Source organism: Ranitomeya variabilis, chromosome 4 (genome assembly GCF_051348905.1).
Source record: "Ranitomeya variabilis isolate aRanVar5 chromosome 4, aRanVar5.hap1, whole genome shotgun sequence".
Lineage (NCBI taxonomy): Eukaryota > Metazoa > Chordata > Amphibia > Anura > Dendrobatidae > Ranitomeya > Ranitomeya variabilis.
In genome coordinates this window covers 132,925,544-132,953,107 of record NC_135235.1, presented here as the reverse complement: position 1 = coordinate 132,953,107, position 27,564 = coordinate 132,925,544, and the positions used below count along the sequence as shown (strand labels likewise).

The 27,564-nt window shown below is 39.8% G+C and overlaps 1 protein-coding gene across 1 annotated transcript in view; it reads right to left on the bottom strand.

Moving 5' to 3' along the window:
* COL13A1 (collagen type XIII alpha 1 chain) overlaps window positions 1-27,564 on the bottom strand; it is a 388,678-nt gene that overhangs the window by 187,887 nt on the left and 173,227 nt on the right. Inside the window, exons 4-6 of the mRNA XM_077256280.1 lie at window positions 26,459-26,466; window positions 25,509-25,535; window positions 13,543-13,578 (exon numbers count right to left, since the gene is read on the bottom strand). Of these exons, the coding sequence (XP_077112395.1) occupies window positions 13,543-13,578; window positions 25,509-25,535; window positions 26,459-26,466 (71 nt within the window). The remainder of the gene's footprint in view (window positions 1-13,542; window positions 13,579-25,508; window positions 25,536-26,458; window positions 26,467-27,564) is intronic.

Here is a 27,564-nt window from a genome sequence, read left to right as displayed (position 1 = left end):
ATATCTCGCGGCTGTGGGGATTGCCTAACAAACAAGCAATCCATGCATGTGTTGTGGCTGTCGATCAGCTGTAATACATGCAGATGAGGGGACTTGAACATATTATTCAGGCACGCCGAAGACACTTGGTTAGCACCCGAGCATGCTCCAGATAACACCTTATCCGAACACGTTCGCTCATCACTGGTGACCATTAATGTGGATACTGTTTTGTATTCACAACATCAAAAAATGCCATCATGTCAGTTCTCCCCCACTCCATGCACAGATAATTCTGGTGTCCAAAAATGTTCCCTTATCTCCAATGCTAAATTTACAGTTCAGGGGAAATATAACGATTAGTGATGAGCGAATATACTCATTACTCGAGATTTCTCGAGCATGCTCGGGTGTCCTCCGAGTATTTTTTAGTGCTCGGAGATTTAGTTTTCATCTCCACAGCTGAATGATTTACATCTGTTAGCCAGCATAAGTACATGTGGGGGTTGCCTGGTTGCTAGGGAACCCCCACATGTACTTATGCTGGCTAACAGATGTAAATCATTCAGCTGCGGCAAGAAAAACTAAATTTCCGAGCACTAAAAATACTCGGAGGACTCCCGAGCGTGCTCGGGAAATCTCGAGTAACAAGTATATTCGCTCATCACTAATAACAATTTAACTCTGCAGCCCTAAAGAATGGAAAGGAAAAGATGAAACTATTATTCTTGCTATGATTTTGTATTACCACACATGCAAAACCCATATAGACTGGACAATTATGACATTAATGTTTGATTGTTTCAGCAAAATGATTGATGTTTTCAATTTACCATAAGACAGAGAAGAAATTGAAGATATATATTTTTTTTGCTAACATTTTGCCTTCTACTATCTTAATTCCATTATTGGAGCTCTTTGATAAGCATGACATGTATAGATCAATTCATCTGCACTATTAAAGGGAATCTGTTACCAGTTTTTTGCCACCTAATGTGAGCACAGCATAATGTAGAAGCAGAGACTGTGATTCTAGCGATGTGTCACTTTCTGGGCTTTTTGCTGTAGTTTTGCTAAAATTACTACATTATTTGCAGGAGATAATCACTAAAGGACTAGAAAACCTGCTGCTGTGTAGCCCTCCATGAGCTCTGCATAACTCCGCCCCCACCACTGATTACACTGTAGATGGGCAGAAAGCTGCCAATCAGTGCTGTGGGTGGAGTTACACAGAGCTCTACAGTCAGATAACTGCTAAATCTGCAGCAGAAAACCTGTCATTTTATCAAAACTATAGCAAACAGCCCAATAAGTGACACATTGCTGGAATCAGGGTCTCAGTCTCTACATTATGCTGCTCTCAGACGGAGTAGTAAAAACCTGGTGACAGAATCCCTTTAAGAACATATAAAAGATTATTATTATTATTATTATTATTATTATTAAGGATACATTTTGCCACCAGGCCTCGACCAATCAGCGACGGGCACAGTATCGACGTAGATGTCATAATGGTTGCCATGGCGACGATGATGTCATAAAGCTTGCCTCGACCAATCAGCGACGGGCACAGTCTGCCGCGAATTCTGGAATCATCATTGTCCATATACTATGGGGACATGCATATTCTAGAATACCCGATGCGTTAGAATCGGGCCACAGTCTAGTTTTTGTATAAGTGTAATACTATAGCTCAGCTCCCATTTACTTGAATGGAAGATGAGCTTCAGTAGCCAAGAATGGCCACTACACTGTGTTCAGAGCAGATCCCAACAGATCTGATATCAATGATCTATTTTAAAGAGAGGCCATCAATATCTAATTTAATCTAAACATCTGGACAGACCCTTTAATGATTTATTTCAAATGGCCCATTTGTATATTGTGCCAGTACCATCAGCAAGTGCAGGGAAGAGTAGATGTAAACAAGTAAAGGATAAAATTGTAAATGAGAACGCTCTAAGCTGTTATTATTTCTTAGTACAGTGTTGCCTTACAGAACCTAGAAACTTACAGGAGGGCCACGGGGTCCTATAACAGACATGCCCGGTTCTCCTGGAGCTCCCTGCAGAGAGACAGCAGACAGAAAGAGTAAGGGTGAGACAACACAGAAGAGCAGTCAAGAGAAACAGGACAGAAAAGGTTGGAGTTTAAATGACAGCACAAAGTGAAAAGCTTTGTGTATAGTTTGAAAAGAAGGGAAGAAATATTAGAATAGAAACAAAATAACAAAGCAAAGATATTAGAACTTTCCATTAATGCTTCCTAGACATCCAATATCAGCCTGTCACACAATTTGCAATTAGTAAAACCTCTATCAAGACATTTCATCACTTTTGAAGGGGGTTCCTTCCAAACATTTATGATTTATCTACGGGAAAGGAGATACATGTATTATCACAGGGGCGTCTGACAGTTGGGATCTCCATGGATCTTGAGGACAGGGTCCAAGTTCTCTGTGAACTGAATTGCAATGAGCATGTAACCCTCCATTCACTCTCTACTGACAGCTGACCTATCCGTCCCACACATGGTGAATGAAGCGGTGCTTGCACGTGTACACAGCTGCTCCACTCACACAGGAGACTCTGGTACACTCATTCTCGGGATTGGTGGGGGGCCCATTTGTTAGACCCCCAGCAATCATACACTTATCACCTGTCCTGTGGATAGATCATAAATGCTGTTTATGGGAAAACCTCTTTAACTGTAAGTTTGCAAATCCTTTCTATCCTTACAGGAGATTAGGGTCTATGCACATTGCTTTTTCCAGGGTCTGTTTGACATATGCACCAGAAAACTCCCGATGCCAAAATGTATCCATATGATTCTAGTCACCCGATGGTTACAAAAGCAGAGCTAACTTTGCATCTAGATGTAATTTTTGGGGGTGTGTGAGAAGGTTGGGTTTTATACAGCATTTAATAAGCCTAAAGTAATAAGTAAATATTTGCATAATTAGAGATTTCCACAAATTATTTCCAATATTACGGATGTGGTCTATTTACAAGTCTGAGAGATCTGACAGTAAGGGCCCCTTCACACTGGTCGATTCTGCTACGATTACGACGCATTTGCGTCATATTCGACATCGCAGTACGAGCTCGTAGCCAGCGGTCACACTCTACGATGTTAACGCTTTTTCTGACGTAGTTGCGATGTGAACGTCACGCGTCGCAATCGTACGCTACCCTTCACACCGCCATAGTCCTACGACTCCGAGCGTGACGTATTACCAGCATGGGCGTGCTAAAACGTCACGCCCAATCAGGAGACAGGTATGCGGAAGCCCAACCCACGTAGTCGCATTACGAGCTCGTATGACCGCCGTCACATACTACGATTTCGACCGCCACAGCGAGACATTTACGACGAAAGAAAGTTCTGCTCTTTCTTTCACATCGTACGATGCTGGGCTGCGTCGCAAATCGTAACGCCATGTCACACTTTGCAACCTCGGAACGAGGACGGATAAACGTCACAAATCGAACGCTCGTTCAGACTTTGATTGCACAGTGTGAAGGGGCCCTTAGCTAAAATTCCTTAGCATTGCCGTTCGCACTTATCAGTAGACTGCTGCCTGTATTTAGTCTATAGAGCATGAGAGATATTTTCATTTACTTACTAAATAGGAATCTGCCACAAAGTTGCAATTCTTTAATAGACTATTCATATATTGTGAATGTGTGTCTATATTGGCTGATGATGGCCAATTTCTTGGAGCAGCTTGCCTTTGAGTATTAGATCCTTTTAATGGTGTTCTTCTGGCAAGAATGTACTTTCATACTAACAATAAGCCTTATCATGTGCTATAGCATTTATCTGCACACCTATGGAAGAAGCCCCAGAAGGTTTGTAGAGCGTCTCATGAAATGTCTGTATGATTGGGTGACGGTGCACAACTAGCAGAGAAAGCAGATTCTTTCATAGACCCCGTGGCAACATGTGCACAATACAAACTATCACAGTCAATCAGAACATCTGACAGTATTTCCATGGGATGTAAGCTAATGCTTGCTCAATGGCAGTCAATGACAAGGGTCACATCTGTAATCTCTCATACATTTTCATTCTGGCACTTAGAAGACTGAAAACAGAGCTATCTGTATATGAAGCAAAGCATTCCATGGACGGACAGGGGGACGACATCATCAGGATGTGGTTTCACAGATTTATTGTCTAAGACAAACCATACTGCTTTTGATTTACGTGTAAGCAATAACAACTCATGTCAGTTTTTCGTGGCTTAGGCTGATTATATTTGTGGATCTGAAATACACCCAAGGCACAAGCTTATTTGGCTTTAGAATAAGCCCGTTTATCTTATATGCAATTTTCATTTACATTACTTATTACACGGATCACTACTTTCCTTTAGATCTAGGTTTAAACTACACATAAGTCGAATGTCTGTGTTTTCTTATCTTGTACTGATACTGGGCTACGTATAATTACATTTTTATGAACAGGCTGTTCCCTATATGGTCCTCCATGGTGCAGGAAGCGTGAGCTTGACGTCAAAAGATGCCCATGTCAGTCGCAGGCTACAGTTCCCATCATTCATAGCTGACCTCTATTATTTACTCCAGGCTGTTCTTTACCCACTGCATTTCCTTGGCTTTAGGCAGGTGTTTGCACCCTTTGCCTTCAAAAAGGCATCAATTATTCAAGCTATGTTTGTACACAGTGTTTGAAGGAACTCGGCAGGAAAGTTGTTTCAAATATTTTAGAAAACTAACCACAGATCTTTTGTGGATGTAGGGTTATGTAAATCCATTTTCCTCGTCTTATAATCTCACAGACTTGATGATGTTGAGATCAGGTATCTGTGGGGGCCATATAATCACTCCCAGAACTTTTTGTTCTTTGTTACATCGAAGAAAGTTCTCAAAAGACAATTAGCTGTATGTTTGGGGTCATTGTCCTGCTGTAGAATAAATTTGGAGCCATTCAAATGTCTCCCCGATGGTATTGCATGATGGATAAGTATTTGCTAGTGATGAGCGAATATAGCACGCTCGGGGGTCCTCCGAGTATTTTTTAGTGCTCGGAGATTTAGTTTTCATTGCCGCAGCTGAATGATTTACATCTGTTAGCCAGCATAAGTACATGTGGGGGTTGCCTGGTTGCTAGGGAATCCCCACATGTAATCAAGCTGACTAAGAGATGTAAATCATTCAGCTGAGGTGAGGAAAACAAAATCTTCGAGCACTAGAAAATACTCAGAGGTCATCAAGTAACGAGTATATTCGCTCATCACTAGAATTTGCATGAATTTATTAACATTGATGACACCTAGAAGTGTGGCTCAGTGGGCTGCCAAAGAGACTTACTACCACAGATGAAAGATGAAATCAGAAGATGTCCAGCAGTGCCATCAGCTCAGAACTGGCAGCAACCAGTCAGACACAGCTACACCCATCTACTGTTTAGAGAATTGGTGTTCATGGAAGAATTTAGTCCAAAACCTTCCACTTGAAAACATGGCCAAGTGACTCAACTATGCATGAAAATATAAGAACCTGGGAGCAGAAAACTGACAACAGGTATTCTGGACTGATGAGTCAAAGTTTGATATATTTGGCTATAACAGAAGGGAGTTTGTCATCAAAGGGCTGGAGAGCGATACAACAAATGAGTGTTTGTAGGTAACAATGAAGCATGGGGGGGATTTTTGCAAGTTCGGGGCTGCATTTCAACAAATGGAGTTGGGGATTGGTCTGGATTACTGGTGTCCTCAATGCTGAGAATTACAGGCAGATATTTATTTATCATACAATGCCATGAGGGCGGTGTCTGATTGGCTCCAACTAATTCTGAAGCAGGATATCAATTCTAAACAAACAGCCATATCATTAGGAAATATCTTCAATGTAATGAACAAAAACTTTTGTTAGTGATGATATGGCCCCTACGGAGCACTGATCTCTACATCATCGAATCCATGTATGATTACAAGAAGCGACAGAAGGATATTTACAAGCGATCTAAGGTTACTTCTCCAAGATGTTTGGAAAAATCTCCCAGCCGAGTTCCTTCAAAAACTTGCAACTATGCAAGTAAACAGTACAAAGAAAAAATGATGCTGATTTGGAGGCCAAGGGTGGTCAAATCAAATATTTATTTCATGTAAATTTCTCTTTTGTTCATGGACTTTGCATTTTGTTAAAGGGAACCTGTCACCCCATTTTTTGAAGATGAGCTAAAAATAGCGTTAAATAGGGGCAGAGCTGGGCGTTACATTAGTGTCTTTGTGTGCCTTTATTACCCACCTATGCTGCCGAAATAACTTTGTAAAGTCGCCGTTTTCTGCTGTCACTCACGCTGGTCTGGTCCTATGGGCGTGGTGACAGCGCTGTTTCTCCCCCAGAATCCTGCTCATCATTACGTTGGTGGCGTAGTGGTGTGCGCATGTCCAAAAGGCTAATCCACTGCCCAGGTGATGAAAAACAGCGCGATCTTTTCATCACCTGGGCAGTGGATTAGCCTTTCGGACATGCGCACACCACTACGCCACCAACGTAATGATGAGCAGGATTCTGGGGGAGAAACAGCGCTGTCACCATGCCCATAGGACCAGACCAGCGTGAGTGACAGCAGAAAACGGCGACTTTACAAAGGTATTTCGGCAGCATAGGTGGGTAATAAAGGCACACAAAAGACACTAATGTAACGCCCAGCTCTGCCCCTATTTAACGCTATTTTTAGCTCATCTTCAAAAAACGGGGTGACAGGTTCCCTTTAATTTATAAAAGTAACCTATTAGCATTTCTACTTCTTAAAGCATTTCTCACACCTTGCCAAAATGTTTTCAAAGTGCTGCATATATTGAGGACTTTTAACTTCGCATTGCATCATTTTATCTAGAATACCCCTTTAAGGTTTCCTTCACACAGATTTTTTTCAGCATGTTGTATGAAAAAAACAGATTTAAATACTTTAGGATTTCAATATAACATGCTTGTATTTCTTTTTTTTTGCTGCTCAATTGCTATTATATTTGCAAGGAGTTTGTATATTCTCCACCAATTTGTGCAGGGTACCTTCTGGTACTCAAGTTATCTCTCATTCACCAAAAACATGCTGATAAGCTAATTATCTATTAGATTAGCTCTATTGTTTATTTCCAAGACAGAGATATTAGATTGTGAGCCCCACTGTTGACAGAGGCAAATGTAACTGATAAGAATCTCCATATTGCCCTGCAGGATGTTTTATGCTACAGCATATAAGCAAAGGGAAATATAAGTAATATTTTACAACTTTGTACAATTTTATAAATATTCGATTTGAGTTTTGAAAGAGTTTAAAAGAGATAGGAAGAGAATACAATTGTTTGCAAAATAAGTCTTTTGATAGTATCAGAAGTCACTTGAAAGACCTGTTAACCAATCAATGTACACTAGATCTGGTATTCACATGTCCATGGCCAGGTCAGTATTCTGTGACTGCTGGACTGGAGATCTGCAAACCTCCTTATCTCCTGGCATTTCCTGCTCTTCTTTTGATTAACTGGGCAATGATGATGTAGGGCCATCAAAAGAAGAGTTGGGAATGCCAGGAGGTAAGGAGATATGCAGGCCTCTCATCCAGCAGGCACAGATTACTGACCTCTCTGATGGACTGGAGTCCTGCAAATATGTTCTCCGATCCCTACTGAGCACTATTTCTTTTTTTTTTATTGGGTATTTTATTAGTTGTCTGGGTTTGTAATTGATTCCTAAATACATTTTATAGTAAAATACAGTTGTTGGAGTTTGCATACACTTTGGAAAGTTCTGCTGAAAAGCAAAAGCATCTTGTGAAAATTGAATCCACTTGACCTGTCTTTCAGCACCATATATCTGAATCTAAGTAAATTTACCAGCTTAGAAAATAGCACTACATTATGTTACTCAATTTGTCATTCCTTGGTTGTTCCCAATCTTCTGCTTGAACGACACAAGATATAGCTTGCTTCTGCCAGCCATATTCCCTCAAATAAGTCAATCTATTTTAATGCGGTAATTATTGTTTCCGTTATATCTAAAAATCAAATTACAGGCCTAGTTGTTCTCCAAGTGAGGCTGTGACTTTAGGCAGAGCCATATCTGGTTGTGGGAAAATGTAGCTGTAAAGCTACTTTAAGCCAAGACTTTTCGTTGAAAACCAAAAAACATTTACATGTTTGTAGACTGTTTTCCATTTCCTAAATGTGTTAGTATTCAGTAAGATTCATCAATGCCAGTAAAAGAGTGGCCTGGGATAGGTTGCTTTCTCCAAAATAGCTTCTCTTTCCAGGAAGTCAGGATGATGCAATTGGGTATGATATAATGTCCTAACTGGAGAGATTGCTGTATCATAAAACTAAGATGTTTTCATGAAAATAGAAATATGGTCATGGATGTGTAGTCAGTCATCAATTACCACCATCATTGTGAGTGGGTTTTTGTGCTCAATTTCCAATTTTTTTTTAAATACATTGAGCAAGTAATAAAACACTAGTGCTTTTTTTTTTACAAAAACTCTTACAAAACACTGAAAAATATGCCCAGTCATCTTCCAAACATTTTTTTCAGGATTCTCATAGGCTTTTATGTAAAATATAACTGTGTGACTCATTGTTGTCAACAGGTTGTGCTTGGGTTTTTTTTAGCTTAGATGTGAGAAAGGCATCCATTTAGAGAGTTTTCACAAAGTGCTGAGCTGTCTTTAATGAGGTTCAGTAAGAAAGTGTCTCCAGTTTAAAAGAGCAGCCACACACACACATGGCCTTTGTGGTAAGGATTTCTGGTCAGTATAAAGTTTTCATCACTTCTGTGGGTGTTTATGAGGCTGTAATTTCAACACAGGCGAAGGTTTGGCCATGTGGTCGCTAGCGCCAAGTTGGTGTGTTGGTACCAAGCATTAAGTGTTGTAATTAATCCTAAATAGCTCGGTGCTTAGCATGGGAGTCATTATGTGCAGCAGAGTCTTTTATCTACAGACATGGAAGTAGAGAAGCAGAAACTCAAAAGAGGAGTCATTTGGTTGTTTTTGCTCCACATAAACACTTTCCAGATGGCTAAACATGTGGTTAGAGGGTATTTTGTGGAAAAGCGGAGCTGACTCACCTTCTCTCCAGGATGACCCTTTAATCCCTGGATCATTTACATCAGACACAGCCCCATGTAGGATCGTAAAAGTTAAGAGAAGTAGAAAGAAAAGATAGGTGAGATAGAGCCATAGAGACAGAGCCGATGTTGGCATGCATCATGTACATTAAACTGTTGCATATTAGTAGACTCTTGTGTGGCACAAGCCTTGCCAAGGACATACAACATAGAAATCTGTGATACAGATGTGACCCCCAAGTCACTGGACTTCTGGCATGACGTCTTGTGACCTATTCCTTGTATTCATTACATAAAAAACTGAAATGAAAAAAGACTGGTCTGTTCTTTGTGAAAAAACTGTTTATCAACTTAAACTAATGTAATGCAGGTGACGGGATTGGGCTGTACTAAGAGCACTAATTAGCTCCAATTAACGAAGACTTGACAGGCCTGCAGCTATCGCCAAATCTGCATGAGCCTGACGTTATGCTGGGAAGAACACAGTGACAAACTCTACAGAACAATGGGATTTAATGGATTTGTACAGTTCCTTGCTTTTAGTTGACCAGTCTACTATCAAGGCTAAAATAAAGTTTTTCCGAGAACCATGGCTGTATACCTTACATTTAGCACGCACATTTTTTGGCAATACCAAAAGTACAGTTTTCAAAAACCTCAGTGCTAATTTAAAAGTTGAGAAAATACATATTACACAGAAGACTAATGAGAATTCCTAATCAACTTTAGTCCGGTTTCAGACATCAGGTTTTTTTGATCATATGTGAAAAGTGGTCCGTGATTTTTTTTGCTTTGCCGAACCCAATTTTGATCAGTTTGTCAGTTTTTACAATCAGTGTTGAATCTTCTGCCAATTAAAGAAAAATACGGACAGCACATGGGTGATATTTGTGCCTCTGTTTATTTATTTTGCACGTATTTGACACCCAAAACAATGGGACATGAGAAAAGGCACATTCATTGCAATGGGTCCGTGAATTTCACCTGTAATCAGTGTCAATGTGATCAGTAACTTTTGCCTATATCATTGTCAATCTAATCACCATGTACACACAAAATAATGCAACCATAACATGCATACAGCACAGCAGAGACAATTGCATGCGTTGGAGTGCTACACATTATCTATTACTATCATAATTCATTTCATGCTAATTTTTACACAAAGCCACACATTACAGCAGAAAGGTAAAATGTAAAAGTATGGAGAATCAGCTTTTACAGTTGAAGAACTGGATAGTATGAAGTAGATGTGTATTAGACTTTAGATGATAAGGTGGACACGGATGCTTCAATTTCTGTTTCTACAATGAGTTTTCTCATCAGAAAAAAAGTATTGGAAATAAATAGATATTAAGCTTAATAGAAACAACACAGAGCAGACCAGATCTCTACTCTATACCGCAGTGACTCCTTTAGGGTATGTGCACACGTCCGGATTTCTTGCAGAGATTTCCTGAAGAAAACCGGAAATTTTCTGCAAGAAATCCGCATTTTTTTTTTTGCGTTTTTTTCGCGGTTTTTTTAGCATTCTGCAAGCGTAATTAGCTTGCAGAATGCTAAAGTTTTCCAAGCGATCTGTAGCATCGCTTGGAAAACTGACTGACAGGTTGGTCACACTTGTCAAACATAGTGTTTGACAAGTGTGACCAACTTTTTACTATAGATGCAGCTTATGCCGTTCCTCTTCCTATAGCTGGTGTGTGCGCGCAGGACCTTCCATGACGTCGCGGTCATGTGAGCGGTCACGTGAGCGGTCACATGACTGCTCACGACCAATCACAAGACAGTGACGTCATCACAGGTCCTTCACCGCACACCAGCTATAGGAACCGAAGCGGCAGCATGCAGCGTGAGGCGGGAACACTGCGGGGGACATCGCAGGTGAGTATAGGACTATTTTTTATTTTAATTCTTTTATTTTTGGCCAATTATATGGTGCCCAGTGCGTGGAGGAGAGTCTCCTCTCCTCCACCCTGGGTACCAACCGCACATAATCTGCTTACTTCCCGCATGGTGTGCACAGCCCCGTGCGGGAAGTAAGCAGATCAATGGACTCCTAGGTGTGCGGAATCCCCGCAATTCCGCATTTTTAATGAACATGTTGCTTTTTTTTCCGCGATGCGATTTTTTCGCGGAAAAAATCGCAACATTTGCACAAAAAATGCGGAATACACTGTAAATAATAGGAGGCATATGTTAGCGTTTTTTTTGCGTTTTTATCGCGGTTTTATAGCGGAAAAAAACGCAAAAAATCCTGACGTGTGCACATGGCCTTACCGTTCTGTATGCAGACAGCTTAGTAACAGTATAATTGTCATCTTTTTTAAATGGGTTATGTAGCCAAAAATGTCATTTAAGGGTCAGGATAGCATAAAAAAACATATTAACACACACCTCATGGATACTCCTGGTTTTTTGGTTTCCTGTTCCTGATGCTTCCAAGGAAATGGCCATTCAGTGGCGGAGTCAAATCAATGGTGTGGTCAGTGATTTGCTAAGCAGTCATTCCCTGTGTGTTCCTTATGCCGATCTAAACCATTAGTTTTTTTAAGTAATTATTTCATTTTATGATAGTTTATCTATCAGACTTTTTAGGGGCTTTTATCTTCCTTCAGCAGGAGACTATTTTATTAGTCAAAGAATTGTAAGGTATATAGTTATTATTACCAGTCCTAATATTATAATGATAAGCAATATGTTTATGAAATTTGCTTAGAAGGATTGTATATGAGTCCATCATATATAAACTATTATTATTATCCTATAGCGCTATCATATCTTATAGGGTTTTACTTACATTATCATCGCTGTCACAATCTAACTTCCCTATCAGTATGTCTCTGGAGTGTGGGAGGAATCCAGAGAACTCTAAGGAAATTTGCAAACATGGGGAGAATATACAAATTCCTTGCATATATTGTCCCTGGTGGGATTTGAATCCTGGGCCCCAGCGCTGCAAGGCTACAGTGCTAACCACTGAGCCACCATAATCATCCGTATAGTCAATATGTTGGTCTTTTCCGTAGGTCTATCCATGCAGGTCTATTTGGGCAGCATGGTGGCTTAGTGGTTAGGATTATATTGCTGCAGGGCTGGGGCCCTGGGTTCAAATCCAACCAAGAATAACATCTGCATGGAGTTTGGATGTTCGTCCCATACTCCAAAGACATACTGATATGGACTTTAGACTGTGAGCATCATCAGGGACAGTGATGTTGATATCTGTTGAATTAATGGAGCTATACTTGTATAAGTGACTACATTATTTATGATCTGCCTCAATGCTGCATCTATTTAGTAACATGAAAATTGCCACATATTTCATCCATGGCTTGGATATGCTTCATAAAATCCAATCATAATGCTTTTGTTTCTAATAGTTTTACTTCTAGAAGCTTAAAATATAGCTTGAAACTAATTTTGCTGTAAAGCACAAAATGAACTAGGTTATCTGATAAAATAAAGCTATAATAAATTGTAAACTACTCTGCTATAAATATAAATTTAATGACTGGTTGGAAAAACTAACAATTTCTCCACATTAATTTTCTCATGTTCAGCAGGAAATCAATCTGCTTTCTTTAGCAGTGGGATCCACAATCTCTGTCTATATCTCCAACTCTCTATGAAAGTTCATGACACCAGTAATAAGGAAAAGTCAACATGTATTCCCCCGTTCCCAAGCAAGAAAAAGGATTTCGATATGGGTCTCAATTTCCTCGTTGTGACTGCAGGATTCAGACCAGTAAATTAACCTTAATGCAGTTCAGCAGGTTGCCTTACTCACGGACATCTATTACATGCTGCTAAAGAAAACAGCCAGTCCTAAACCAGCCGCTAACATGAGCGTTACATTTCCAATTACCAGACATATAAAAATGTCAATGTTTTCTGTCGTTTTGTTTCTAAGACTTATAGGCATCGCTTAGGTTTTGTAGGGTAGCGTTATTCAGGTGTAATTCCAGCAGCTACAGCCAACAGTGACCAGCAGCTGTATCCACATGCATAAAAAAGGTAAGGAAGGGCTAGCAAAGAGGGCAAATGCCCTTGGCATCTCCTGTCTTCCAGATGTGGGTTGACTCTGGTGGAACAGTAAAACTTCAGTCCATTGGTAAGCTTTGAACAATGACTGTATAAAGTATCATTATTGTTAAAAAGCCTTTTACTTTGTTGTATGGCCCAAAGCAACAATCACTCATTCAAATTTTCTCAAAGGCGATAAAGGAAATAAGAAGAGCCATGATAATCCTTCAGCAGGACATTACTGCCGGCTCAGTATGGGCTGCTATCTCTACATTCCTTCCCTTAAAAGTAAACTACTGTAAACCTGTTAAAGGATGCTTCTTCATCTTGCACCACTTACTATATTCCCTAAGGCCAATCGTTGCCAGCCCTCCCTTACATGTGTTCAATTTGTTTCCATGGCTAAAAAGCTTTCACACACAGAAAAGTGAAGAATTACACTCACCACGCGTCCTGGCATCCCAAGACCACCTTTATCTCCCTGATAATCAATGGAAATCACAAGGAACTTTAACAAGGATTCTGAAATATGTTAAGTACTTTACAGACTATATGCAGACATACATCAAATTGTGTTTTAGTGCATCAAACAATGTTTGCATTTTAACTATTTATCACAAAATTTGAATTTCTTTCCCAAATGTTTACATTTTTTAATAATTTCTATAATCATGGAAAATTGCATTAAATACAGGTTTGTATTGTATTCTGAAGAGACATCTTATAAACCTATATTGTATATTGTTTTTCTTTATGTTATGTCTAGTATACAGTATATGTTTGTGAGATTGACTCCGAAAGGAGTAACCAAAATGTGGAAGGCCATGGTGGAATACCTCATTCCTAATCTATACAGGTTGGGGTACAACAAATTGATGATGTGACTGCATACTAGCTCCTGAGATGACAAGGCTAAAGAGCTCCCAAGATGGCAAGGTTAGAGAGCTCCCAAGATGACAATTCTAGAGAGCTCCAAAGATGACAATGCTAGAGAGCTCCCGAGATGACAATTCTAGAGAGCTCTGAAGATGACAAGGCTAAAGAGCTCCCAAGATGGCAAGGTTAGAGAGCTCCCAAGATGACAATTCTAGAGAGCTCCAAAGATGACAATGCTAGAGAGCTCCCGAGATGACAATTCTAGAGAGCTCTGAAGATGACAAGGCTAGAGAGCTCCCAAGATGACAATTCTAGAGAGCTCCTGAGATAACAAGGCTAGAGAGCTCCTGAGATAACAAGGCTAGAGAGCTCCTGAGATGACAAGGCTAAAGAGCTCCCAAGATGGCAAGGTTAGAGAGCTCCCAAGATGGCAAGGTTAGAGAGCTCCCAAGATGACAATTCTAGAGAGCTCCAAAGATGACAAGGCTAGAGAGCTCCCGAGATGACAATTCTAGAGAGCTCTGAAGATGACAAGGCTAGAGAGCTCCTGAGATAACAAGGCTAAAGATTTCCAGAGATGACAAGGCTAAAGAGCTCCCTAGATCACAAGGCTAGAGCATCTCATATTGAATTCTCTAAAGTGCCAGAATTATTAGCATCCAGAAGTGAATTGACTACAATACTACCTACAATCGCACCACACCAGATGGTCTGATCATGCTTAAAGGGAACATGTCACATGAAAAAACACTATTAACCTGTAGGTATGGGGTCAATCTGCAGATTAATTTCATTCTGAACCTGCCCAGTGCCTGCACTGAGAGGAAATTAACTGTATTACCCCCGGCAGTGTTCAGTCATGAGGGTGGCGCTGTGTAAAGAGAGTGGCGGCTGTAACTGCACCCCCGGCACTGACTAACAGCTTTCTCATCATCAGGGATGGCTATCAGTCAGTGCTGGGGGTGCGGTTACAGCTGTATCTCTTTATACACAGAGCAGTGACTGAAGCCGTGCCAGCGCCACCCCAAGACTGAACAGCAAATGCTGCTGAGAGAATAAAGCTAATGTCTTCCTGACAGCAGGGCTCTCAGTGCAGGCAAAGGGCAGGTAACACTATTAATTTGACAATTAACAGCATTTTTTCATGTGACAGGTTCCTTTTAAAAAGTAGGTGCACCTTAAAGGGAACCCGCCAGCCCCTCGAAAACCATGGCCATACCTTTATATAAGCTTATCTCTGGATTATAAGAAGGTATTTTATGTAATATGCACATCTATTTTTGAAAAAAAAAAGTTATAAATCTAGCTTGCGGTATGCAATTTAGAATAAAGTGGTCTTGTCTCGAATCTCACAGTCAAGTTATTCTGCCACTATAAAAGATATTGAGGAGCTTACAGGATCCCTCTCAACTAAAAATGACTGGTAGTATCCCCATTTCTGTAAACAGCCCTGATAACATCCTTGTCTCTAAGCTGAAATATGGGATTGTGCCAGTTGTTAGCAACAGATGGTTCAGACTCAATTTGGAAAAAGAAGCACACCAAAACAAAAGCAGCATGACCACCCTTTTATCTGTACTGCTGGAGCAATTTAGGGCTGTGGCGTAAATTGCCAATGTTCTAAGACTAGGGTTTAGGAATTTGGACTATAATGGAATAAACATATATTGAAAATTAAACAATCTAATTAAATCTTCAAAAGAAGGAAATTTCAGAATATTAAAAAAACCTTTCAAGCAATATATGAACTGGCCATATGGTTGAGATTTCCAAACAACTTTATGGGGCACATTTGTAACGTAGATTCTTGATGAAGATGAGTGTTAGAAATCATGGAAAGCAAAACATGAATTCGTCCATTTACTCATCAAGAAGGAGGAGGCTCAGGGAAACACTTCTGTACATACAGAATAGAATAGATATCTGCTACATAGGGTTTACATAGGGTTTATTTTTTTATTTAAATGGGTGTGAAAACAATGTAAAAAACTACGTAAGTTGACAATTAGATTCATCAGATCCAAAAATTACCTGAGTTACTAATGAAACATTTGCCAAACTCAATTCTGTGTGTATTTGTGAAAATGTATTGAGAGAAGTATTAACACTACTTTACAATGTTTCCACACATTTTCTCCTAAGATGAAGAAATGGTACTTATTATATCCATGAAATACATATGAACTGTACACTAATAACCAACACAGTTCAGGAATGACTTTACTCCAAAAAAATAAAAAGGAAAAAGGGAGATTAACCCCCCCCCCCCCCAATAGTTTCAAAAAGTGAAGAAGTGTGTAACGTTAAATTGCTGTCTAAACTCTATGCGTACATACTGTATGTATAAAGTATATATATATTTTTAGCAATTTATTTACATGTCATGTATTAGTATAGGTGGTCCTACTGGACTGGGTTCATAAGATACATATCCTGGTGCAATATGAAGATCTATGAGAGCCATGAACATATCTACAGAGCCATTGTAGTTATCAGATATATATTAATGTACAAAATGTAATCCAGGTGGATAAAAAATAAAGAGAACCTGAAACCTGATACATGCTACTCAATACGTGGGAAGCATGTATCACGCACTGGCTGTATGATCTCAGCTATGCATGTTTGTTTCTGAAATGCTGCGGCGTTTAGAGAAAAACATACTTTTAGTAGCCACCATGGACCAAGCTATAGGCTAGTTGGTCATGCGCGCCCCCACTGCTTCTCCCCTACCCTCTACATATGTGACACCCCAGGGTCCTGGCCGTCACAGTGGCATTGCTTTCCTCATGGGGAGAGTGATGTTACACTTGGAAGCGATGAAGGATAACTCTCACCAGGTAACACAAACATGAAGCATGTACTCAATCCTGGCCACAAGGGGCAGTTTTTGATCCTATTTCTAGGTGACTCCCCTGTATATAGAGATATAATGTGGTTTGGAGGGAAAGTCAGATAGTGCTGGAGAACAGACTGGAGCAGTCTGAGGCAGGAAGAACGTATGAGGAGCCGTGCAGCCACGAGAAAGTGCTGCAGCTCCTGGATAGAGATAATACTGAAAGCCGAACAGATTGTAGTGAGAGTGTGAGAGAGCGAAGCACAGGAGAAGGAACACCAGTGGAGCAGAGCAGTGTATTAGCTACCTCCCTGGCTGGCGCAGATTACAGGTAGCCGGAACACCGAGGTTGTGAGGGACTCTAAGACTGACTGCAGAAACCAGCAGGACAGCTGGATTACATATCACCTGTCTGCCCTAATACCCAGGAGGCACAGTGACACATAGAGCCCGGGTCATGATAGAGAAAAAGGCTTGAGTCACCTGACATATGGGTTTATGTCCCACCTCTATGGAGGACAGAGAGAACTGTGAGGACCTTATCAGAAGCCATAGGCAGTAAGGGACAACAACACCACCACGCTTTGAGGAAGGCTTTTAACTCCATCTGGTAAAGGGGACTCTGAATTCGCTTCCAAGTCGGCCGGACCCTGCTTGTCCTGTGATCTGGTGCCCTGGACTGTGGCTGCCTGAAGCCTTCAGTAAACCAGGTAAAGAGACTGCAGACCTGTGTCATCATTCTTCACTGCACCATTCACCATCTTCCATCTACACACCGGAAAGCCCTGGGGACCTACTTCACCTGTGGGAAGTTATACCATCTAGCTGCCATAACATCACCCCAGAGGACCCCTTAATGTAGTGTCGGTCCTCACTGACTGAATACCACAGGTGTCGTCACAAACGCGAACTTTAATCAATTTCCCCTTTTACATGGGCGCCCAGGGCCACGGATCGGGTCGCTACCGTGACATCCCCCTGTGAACACCGGATCCGGTACCGGGTATCCTACGGCCCTGGCGGGCGACTCACATACATGCGTGTATAGGCAGAGATCTGCCAATCCAGGTCAGTGGCCAGGTAGAAGAAGCCAATAACTCTCCTCTCTGACTAGTCTACCGTACGGCTATTAAAGTATGTTTTTCTCTGAAACGCTGCGGGGTTTAAGAGTCAAACATACCTGGCTGAGTTTGGGAAATGAAGAAAAAAATGGTGTTCCAGCTCCTTAAACAAATCTTTATTGATCCATGTAAAACTTCTTAGTCGGCATAAAATCCTTGCACACACGGGATGCAAACATTTAGGAAAGACGACTTGTTAATTTTAAGGAGCTGGAACACCATTTTTTTCTTCATTTTCTTCATTTCCTATTACTGCACGTCCAAGTCAAGACGGAGTTCCGTGCACCTGTGGCTGTCGGTGAGCTGGCTGAGGCTTTTAGCCTTTATTTCTCTATATATTTTGTACTGAGTTTGGGCAGCATGTATCAGGTGTTAGATTCTCTTTAACGTAGCCAAAGTTGATGTTTAGAACTGATCTTACTCTGTTGTTCCAAGTGTGTAAATAATAAAGGAGAATCCCCACCATACAATTTTATGGAATATTGCTGGTAACCCATATGTTCTATCGATTGTTGCAGGTACCAGTAGACTCATCAAAACTGAAAGTCTAATATATTTAGCCAGGAAAGGGGTGTACATATGTTTGTGTCTACAGTATGTGCACTTGTCTGTGTACACACAACATACAGTGAAAGAAATAAGTATTTGAACCCTTGCTGATTTTGTAAGTATGCCCACTGACAAAGACATGAACAATCTATAATTTTAAGGGTAGATTAATTTTAACATTGAGAATATTAAAAATAAAATCAACTTCAACTCCCTCTATAAGTTTTCTATGGGATTAAGATCTAGAGACTGGCTAGGCCACTACATGACTTTAATGTGCTTGTTTTTGAGCCACACCTTTGTTGCCTTGGCTGTATGTTTTGGGTTATTGTCTTGCTGGAAGGACCCAGCCACGACCCATTTTTAATGTCCTGGCGGAGGGAAGGAGGCTGTCACTCAGGATTTTACGGTACATGGCTCCATTCATTCTCCTATTGATGCCGTGAAGTAGTACTGTGCCTTTAGCAGAGAAACACCCCCAAACATAATGTTTCCAACTCCATGCTTGACAGTGGGGATGGTGTTCTTTGGGTCATAAGCAGCATTTCTCTTCCTCCAAACACGGCGAGTTGAGTTAATGGAAAAAAACTCAATTTTTGTCTCATCTGACCACAGCACCATCTCCCATTCACTCAGAGAATCATCCACGTGTTCATTGGCAAACTTCAGATGGGCCTGCACATATGCCTTCTTGAGCAGGGGGACCTTGTGGGCACTGCAGGATTTTAAACCTTTGCAGCATAATGTGTTACCAATGGTTTTCTTGGTGACTGTGGTCCCAGCTGCCTTGAGATCATTAACATGTTCTACCCATGTAGTTTTAGGCTGATCTCTCATCTTCCTCATGATCAAGGATACCCCACGAGGTGAGATTTTGCATGGCGCCCCAGATCGATGTTGAATGACAGTCTTTCATCCATTTTCTTACTATTGCACCAACAGTTGTCTCCTTCTCACCCAGCACCTGGCTTAAGGTTTTGTAGCCCATTCCAGCTTTGTGCAGGTCTATGATCTTGTCCCTGGCATCTTTATAAAGCTCTTTGGTCTTGCCCATGTTGTAGAGGTTAGAGTCTGACTGATTGAGTCTAAGCACAAGAGTATTTTTATAATGGTGAAGAATGTAAGACAGCTGTCTTTAATGCAGAGAATGAGTTGATTAGGAGCATATAACTGGTCTGTAGCAGCCAGAACTCTTAATGGTTGGTAGGGGATTAAATACTTATTCCTCACTGTAAAATGCAAATAAATTTATATAATGTATACAAGTGACTTTCTGGATTTTATTTTTTATATTATATCTCTCAATGTTAAAATTAACTTGCCCTTAAAATGATAGACTGTTCATGTCTTTGTCATTGGAAAACTTACAAAATCAGCAAGGGATCAAATAAATTATTCCCTTCACTGTATGGCAAACAAACTCTAATAACTTAATCTAGCACTGAAGAGAAAGGATCAGTCTCTGTACTCCACCACTTTATATTGTACATTTGACCAGCAGAGGACAGGCCCATCGAAAGCCAAGTTTTCAATTATTGATAGAAGGATCAAGACTAGTGCATAGTCGAACTACAATAACACATAAGGTGACTGTTAACAAACTTAATGAAGAAGGAATGTATCCTAAATGAGTATTTAGTGCTGTACAGTGATCAGTGCCCAGCTATTTGCAGGCAATTATGCTTTTGTGCCTTTCTACAATATCCTAACATTTTGCTCAAGGATAAAATATTTACACATGAAAGCTTTCATTTTACCCAACTAGTAAGTTGAAAGAAGACTCTGCAATGATTCAAGAAGATTATATGTTCCACATTAAATTACTATGTTGTGTCTCTTTTATTCTCCCTCTGTAGCCAACGATTATCTAAATATATTTATTTGGTCATTTTATTCTTCCTCCTCCTAATTAAATGTCTGCCTGTAGCCACCGTTACATGAAAGTGCAACAACAAAATAATGATTCACGAAATAGAATGCAAAATTCTATTTATCTTTCTATAATGTTCCAGAATGTTGCTGAAAAACAAAATTCTGTGCGCTACTTTGATAAGTCGATTCTGGCGTATTATCAAAGACTTTACACAGTTGTAAAAATACCAACGTGTAATGAATGGATTACGCTTTCTAAAACTAGACAATAAAAATGGCATGATGGGACTTTCCCTTTGAAACTGTCCTCGGCTTCTGTAGAAGAACATCTGGCCAGCGCCACGTCTTCAGGACCATGTCGGCACTTAAGGTTTTCCTGTTTTGTTTGTCCCTGATCTTTTAAATAGCAATACAGTCATTCAAAAGACAGGTTATAGCCTCTTATACATTTATAAAACTCCCTGTCCCATTGGGCTTTGCCTGACACCGCAGCTTCCATGTCGCACAGGCGCCTAATTGTTGTATCTAGGCCACTAAACTGTTTCCTCTCATAAAATGTCTCACAGAGGATGTTACACATCTGTAAAAATTGTGCTATCTGCTCCTACTCACTTATACGTAAAATATGAAGGTTATCTTAGGATATTGTGCTGAAAAGAAAAAGGACAAAGCAAGGATGCCTATTGCAAAGTGTCTTGGATTCAAGATGTCGTCGAAAAAAAGTCCAGTTTTGGCTTAATCCTCAACACATATATGAAAGAGAAAGTGTTTCCTATTACTTGAGTTTTCTGTGAAATTTCAAAATTTTGTCAAAGAGTAGGAAAAGGCATGAAGTAAAACCATACCCATCACTCTAAAGCTGCAGCTCCAGAAGTCCCTGCCTATTCTACAGTGATGATGTGACCACTGAAGCCAGTCATGTTGTATACATGCAAAAGTCACCGCTGAGGTCAGAGTGGCTGCAGTGGTGACATAAAAGATGGACATGACGTGATGACTGCAGGATCGATCGGGATCACTGAAGTGGTGGTTTTGGACCAGTGGGAAACTAAAGTAGTAAATATTACTTATTTCTTGAGTTCATTACATTCCCTAATCTTTGCCAATTAAAAAAAAATTCTGGAAACCCCCTTTAAGCATGGGAAGTCATTCTACAGTGTGTTCAAAAGAATTGGAGCCACCTGAAACTGAGAAGTAAAATGTCTAAAAATGGTGGATCATTATGAGAGTTCCTTCTAATCCAGTATCAAGGATATCTCTTTGAAATGCTGGATCTTGAGGAATTGTCATCAAGGGCAGGACAAGCGATAGGATGACTAGGTGGCCGCTTAGGGTGCTAAAGTTTATGGATTTAAAGGAATAAAAAAATGTTCTGAATGTACCAATGAAAACACTAGGGATCTGTAGGGAAAAGGCAGTTGGGGTCCAGTATTGTGTGTCCTACAGCTTTCCGTACTATGCTGTACACTGGGGGACAGTTGAATGAAGCTATGGAAACTACCAAAAGTTTTACAGGGACTGTTGTGAACGAAGACAATCTTTGTAGAATGCTGCAAAAAGAAAGCAACAGAAAATAAATTCCCCTTTAATTTCCCCTATTTGTACTTTTAGATGACTATAATGGCGAGCAATAAAATCATGTCTTGTCTTTAAAGTAACTTACTTCTACTTTTCCCTTTCTCTACTGTACAGTTTCAAACCATTTCAGGGTAAATTACTAGGTAGAAAATCCTGATTTTAGGAGGGAAAAAAAATGATATGCCCATGACATTTGTCTACACAATTTCCAGCCCACAGGCATATTTTCGATGCTTAATAGTGTATGGTTAAAACACACTATAATTTCTGTTGGCTTAAAATGTATGATGTTTATAGAAAACATATGCAGATATATTTCACGTGGATTTTTAGGCATATGTTTGTCATATTATATTTTTAGGCCCATTATTCTGCTGATTTTAACTCATATAAAGGCTTCATATTGAGCCAATATTTATACAGTGGTAATTGTATGAAGATTACTCTATCGCTGGTCATAAATGGTTAACCAATATGGCTGATCACATTAATTAAAGTATCCCTACCCTGGGACTAAAAAGTGATAGTACATTTCTCTTGTACAGCTCTATACCTGGTTCCATCTGTTTTACTCTTGCTGTCTGCTCTGTTCATATTGGAATTTCTTCTGTATTGAATATGGCTATAACAGTGGCATGTCAAGTGCACCACACTTGCCTTACCTTCCTGTGCTATGGGATAAAATAAAAGGCAGGGGATGTGAGGTTTAGACTTACCATTAGTGTTGAGCATTCCGATACCGCAAGTATCGGGTATCGGTCGATATTTGCAGTATCGGAATTCCGATACCGAGATTCGATACTTTTGTGATATCGGGAATCGGTATCGGGATCGATATTAATGTGTAAAATAAAGAATAAAAAAAAAAAATATTGATATACTCACCTCTCCGACGCAGCCTGGACCTTACCGATGTAACTGGCAGCTTCCGTTCCTAAGAATGAGCACTTGAAAGACCTTAGATGACGTCGCGGCTTGTGATTGGTCGTGTGGGGGTCACGTGACGGTATCGCTCAACACTACTTACCATCGCACTCCTCATGTCATTGCAGAAGCCATTTTGAGAGCAAGAGAATAGGAATGCTTATATATTACGAGGGTGACACGTCTTGGAAGATCTGGAGTTAGACGGTCATGTCGGGTAATGAATTGCAGATCTTCTTTACAGATGGTGTGATTTGTGTCCGATATTAAATGGATTTAGTTTCTTCTGGTGCTGAAGAGGTTAATGACCCTTTCTATGCTGGTCAGAAACAAGCAATTCCATTTCAGCTGCTTCTGATCTTGGCATTAACTCTTCCTATTAAAAAGGATCAGACCATCTTGTCCCTGTCGGTGAATGATTAGTCTTCCTGTGCTGTGTGATAAAGCTAAGTGGTTGGAGTAGAGTTGTTGTAGTAGTGTTCTGTGGTTTGTTTTTGGTTAGTGCTTTTGTATGATAGTGATTTTCTGCTTATCCCTGTTTTGTCTTTGTGCCTTATTTACCTTACATTTCTGTCCCATGCTTTGTGGGGTGAGGGAGGGTACAGATCAGGGATTAACAGGAGCATAATAAGGTCAGAGACTCAGGCCTCTCTACCTTCAAGAGTACCCCTGGGACATGAATAGTTAGGGTCCCATTTCCAGGGACAGTTTGAGGTCTCCTTTCTTTACCAAAAACCGTCACAGCATACTCCTCTGTATATTCCACTATCAGTCTAGTGGTTCCTGCTGGATCCTGTTTACTTCTCAGCAGCAATGACATGTTGTACATACATGTGACTTCTACAACCAATCACTGGCCTCAGTGATTTTTTGTCACATGACTGTTGATGTCAGTGATTGGTTAAGTATGCAAATTGCCTCTTCTGAGAAAAAGAGGACTTAACTCTATAGCGCCACCTGTTGGAAGTAGCAATCCTACAAGTCACAATCAACCCTCTAACGAGTCGTGCAATATGACTTAGGATAAAAGCCAAATCAGTATCTCAATTCGCAGACACGGTGTTTCGGGCTGTTGGCCCTCGTCAGTGCGAAGCATGAGAACTGATTTGGCTAGGTGAGGGCTCTGGACTGGGGTCTAAGGGGTAACGTTTCTCCTTATGGAGAGTGACATACCATCTCTGGCTTGTCAAGGTAAGGAGGCTTATTTGCCATACAATGCTCCTCTGGGAATTTAAAGTGATTGGTTAAAGCAGTCACGTGGATGTAAGCCATATCATCGTTGACAGGGAGAGTGACAGTGAATGAAACAGATTTGTAATGGAATTATTTTTTTTATTTTAATAAAATTTTTAACCTTCAGCTCAGTTTTTTTCAAATCCTGGTATGAAAAGTGATCAAATGTTACAGACTATAATAACCACTGGTGTGTGTGATAGATATTGTATTTGCTCTTATGCAGTTATGCAGTTTTCCCCAGACCACCACTATGCTTGGAATTCTATGGCATTTTGGCAGAAAGGGATCGGAAGGGGTTGTGAAAAAGATGAGCTGTCACTAGCCATAGGTGTCAGTGAGACGTATGACTGTGTATGACCATCTAGTGGGGTTATCTTACAAACTGTACAACCTTTCATGAAGAATGAGTAGCAAATAGAATTTAAGTCTATACAGATAAACATTACTTCAGAATGATGGAGTACTTCTTGGCTTTCTTCATTTTCACATGCTGACAGTGGATTTGAAAGAAAATGGGAGTTGGGAGTAATTTACCACCCACCAACATCTTACCTACCTGAGAGCCATGAAGCAGAGCTCTTTGCTTTTTCCTGACTTACTTCACTCATAAAAATAGAACTTTATCACCTGCATGATGTAGTCATCATCCACCCAGGATTCTGTAGTATCTCCCTGAGAACCATTTATTTTTATAAATAATTTGGTGGATCCATGAAGCACCATTTGGCAGCATGATCAGGATTCAAACCAGGAGCTGAGCTAACAACTCTGAATCAATAGATACGTTGTAATATATATCTATTAGTAACGTAATACATTGGGAATGGCAACACAAAGAAAAATATAAAAGGTTTCAACACAATTCTTTCTATTTAGACTTAATATAAAGCATTATAAAATGCCTAGTATTTTAGCTAGCTAGCAGGTCCTAATTTATAAAGACCGGCATGCTGGAGTCAGGAATGTCCCACCAGTGGAGTGCACCGCCATGCTCCTCGCCACAAGTCTTACTACAGTCCTTGATTTCTGGAGTAGGAAACACCGCAGCTTATCATGAATAGTTGATCTATGGTGTCACACCCTTGTTCCGCCCCCATCCTCGGCCCATTTTGGCAGAGCTAGACCACCATCCTGCCACAGCTCTACCAATTTTGGAGTGAATACGCATAAAGGTGCAAATTTTTGGGGCAACTAGATGCTTTGCCAAAATGTGGTGACCTTTTAAAGCAATATACGATACAATTGTTAATTGCTTTGATGTATCAGGACCATAAGGCTGGACCTATGGTTATGGATTTCATAGGCTATTAAACAAACTGCTGCTGTTGGGCATTGATCTGCATAGTAACAAGTATATCAATGGGCCCAAGAGTATGGTAACGTCATAAAAAGGACTAAAAAGTTAAAAAGAATACTTACTGGAGAACCAGGTCGACCAATAGGGCCCTGGAATGAAAGCAGATAGTTCAGTCATGACCAAAACACAGCTGCAGAACATTAAAAGCATAGTGGTTAGAGAAAGATCTTACAGAGGTCGGACTCATTGACAATACATGAGATATAAAAGTGTAAAATAACAATTACTGTCATTTCTATGTTTCAACCAGCAGATGAAATCATTCCATTTGGTGACACTCTGCCATCACTTCTGCCAGTAGCCACCAGAACCTGGGCATTGTATGTTCATTTACCATGGGCAGGCACAGTTCACACTACTGGACTCTCTCTGTGTATAAGAATTATATGGCATTTTACTATTTGCTCTCTGTGCTGCAAATTCCTTGCCATAATTTTCATAAGAAAAAAAGGAATACAATTTATCACAGCTTTTACCTATACACATTGACTGTCAACTTCATCATCAAATCCTGAACACTGATAATGATTTTTCAATCCCACATTTTAGCAAATGCAAAGCAAGAAATATTACAATTCTTAAATATACATATACAGTGTATATATATATATATATATATATATATATATATATATATATATATATATATATATATATATATATATATATATATAAACTATTAGACTAGAATTTGAGATTAGGCCTCCCCAACAAAGTTTGCAGATAAACAGCTCCAAGAACAAATAAAAAGATGATTTACGGAATGCATCCACATCTCATGTCTTCTGAACCTGTCAGACATAGTGTGTAATTATGCACATACATCACAGCTTTTCATAAGATTATTTATTTTTCTTGTCATTCACTTTTATCTAAGCTTTGAAGGTTATATACAATGATTGACATGTTCATTTTCTGAATATTATCATATTTCATCCACCCCCAACCCCTATAAACCTGTTACCAGCAGGAACACAGCAGGGAGTTACAAGAAGATATGCCAGTTACTTACAGGTGGCCCTGAAAGAGAGGAAAGAAGGGGAAATTAAATTATATCTATCTGGCAATATACATGCATAATTATACAATTACAGAAACATGAACAATCAGTGCATAAAATAAAGATTTTTTCTTTCTGTAAGCATCTTAGCTAAGCTGAATACATTATGTATAAGCATCCAATAAATAAAGAATATACATTATATATCAGAGAAAGGGGGTTGCTTTTTTCTTTCCCTTAACCCCTTCAAAACCCAGCCTGTTTTCACCTTTCTGACCCGGCCAATTTTTACAATTCTAACCACTGTGCCGTTATGAGGTAATAACTCTGGAACGCTTCAACGGATCCCACTGATTCTGAGAACGTTTTCTCATGATATATTGTACGTTATGATAGCAGTAACATTTCATCGATATGACTTGAGTTTTTTTGTGAAAAAAACAGAAAATTGGCGAAAATTTTGAAAATTTCGCAATTTTCCAACTTTAAATTTTTATGCCCTTAAATCAGAGAGTAATATCGCACAAAATAGTTAATACATAACATTTCCCACGTGTCTACTTTACATCAGCACAATTTTGGAACCAATTTTTTTTTTTTGTTAGGAAGTTATAAGGGTTAAAAGTTGCCCAGCGATTTCTCAATTTTTCAACAAATTTTACAACATCATTTTTTAGGGACCACATCACATTTGAAGTCACTTTGAGGGGTCTATATGATAGAAAATAAACTAAAGTGACACCATTCTAAAAACTGCACCCCTCAAGGTGCACAAAACCCCATTCAATAAGTTTATTAACCCTTCAGGTGCTTCACAGGAATTTTTGGAATGTTTAAAAAAAAAATAACATTTAACTTTTTTTCACAAAAATTTTTAATTTAGATCCAATTTGTTTTATTTTACCAAGGGTAACAGGAGAAATTGGACCCCAAATGTTGTTGTACAATTTGTCCTAAGTACGCTGATAACCCATATGTGGGGTAAACCACTGTTTGGGCGTATGGCAGAGCGCGGAAGGGAAGGAGCGCCGTTTGACTTTTTCAACGCAGAATTGGCTGGAATTGAGATTGGACGCCATGTCGCGTTTGCAGACCCCCTGATGCGCCTAAACAGTGGA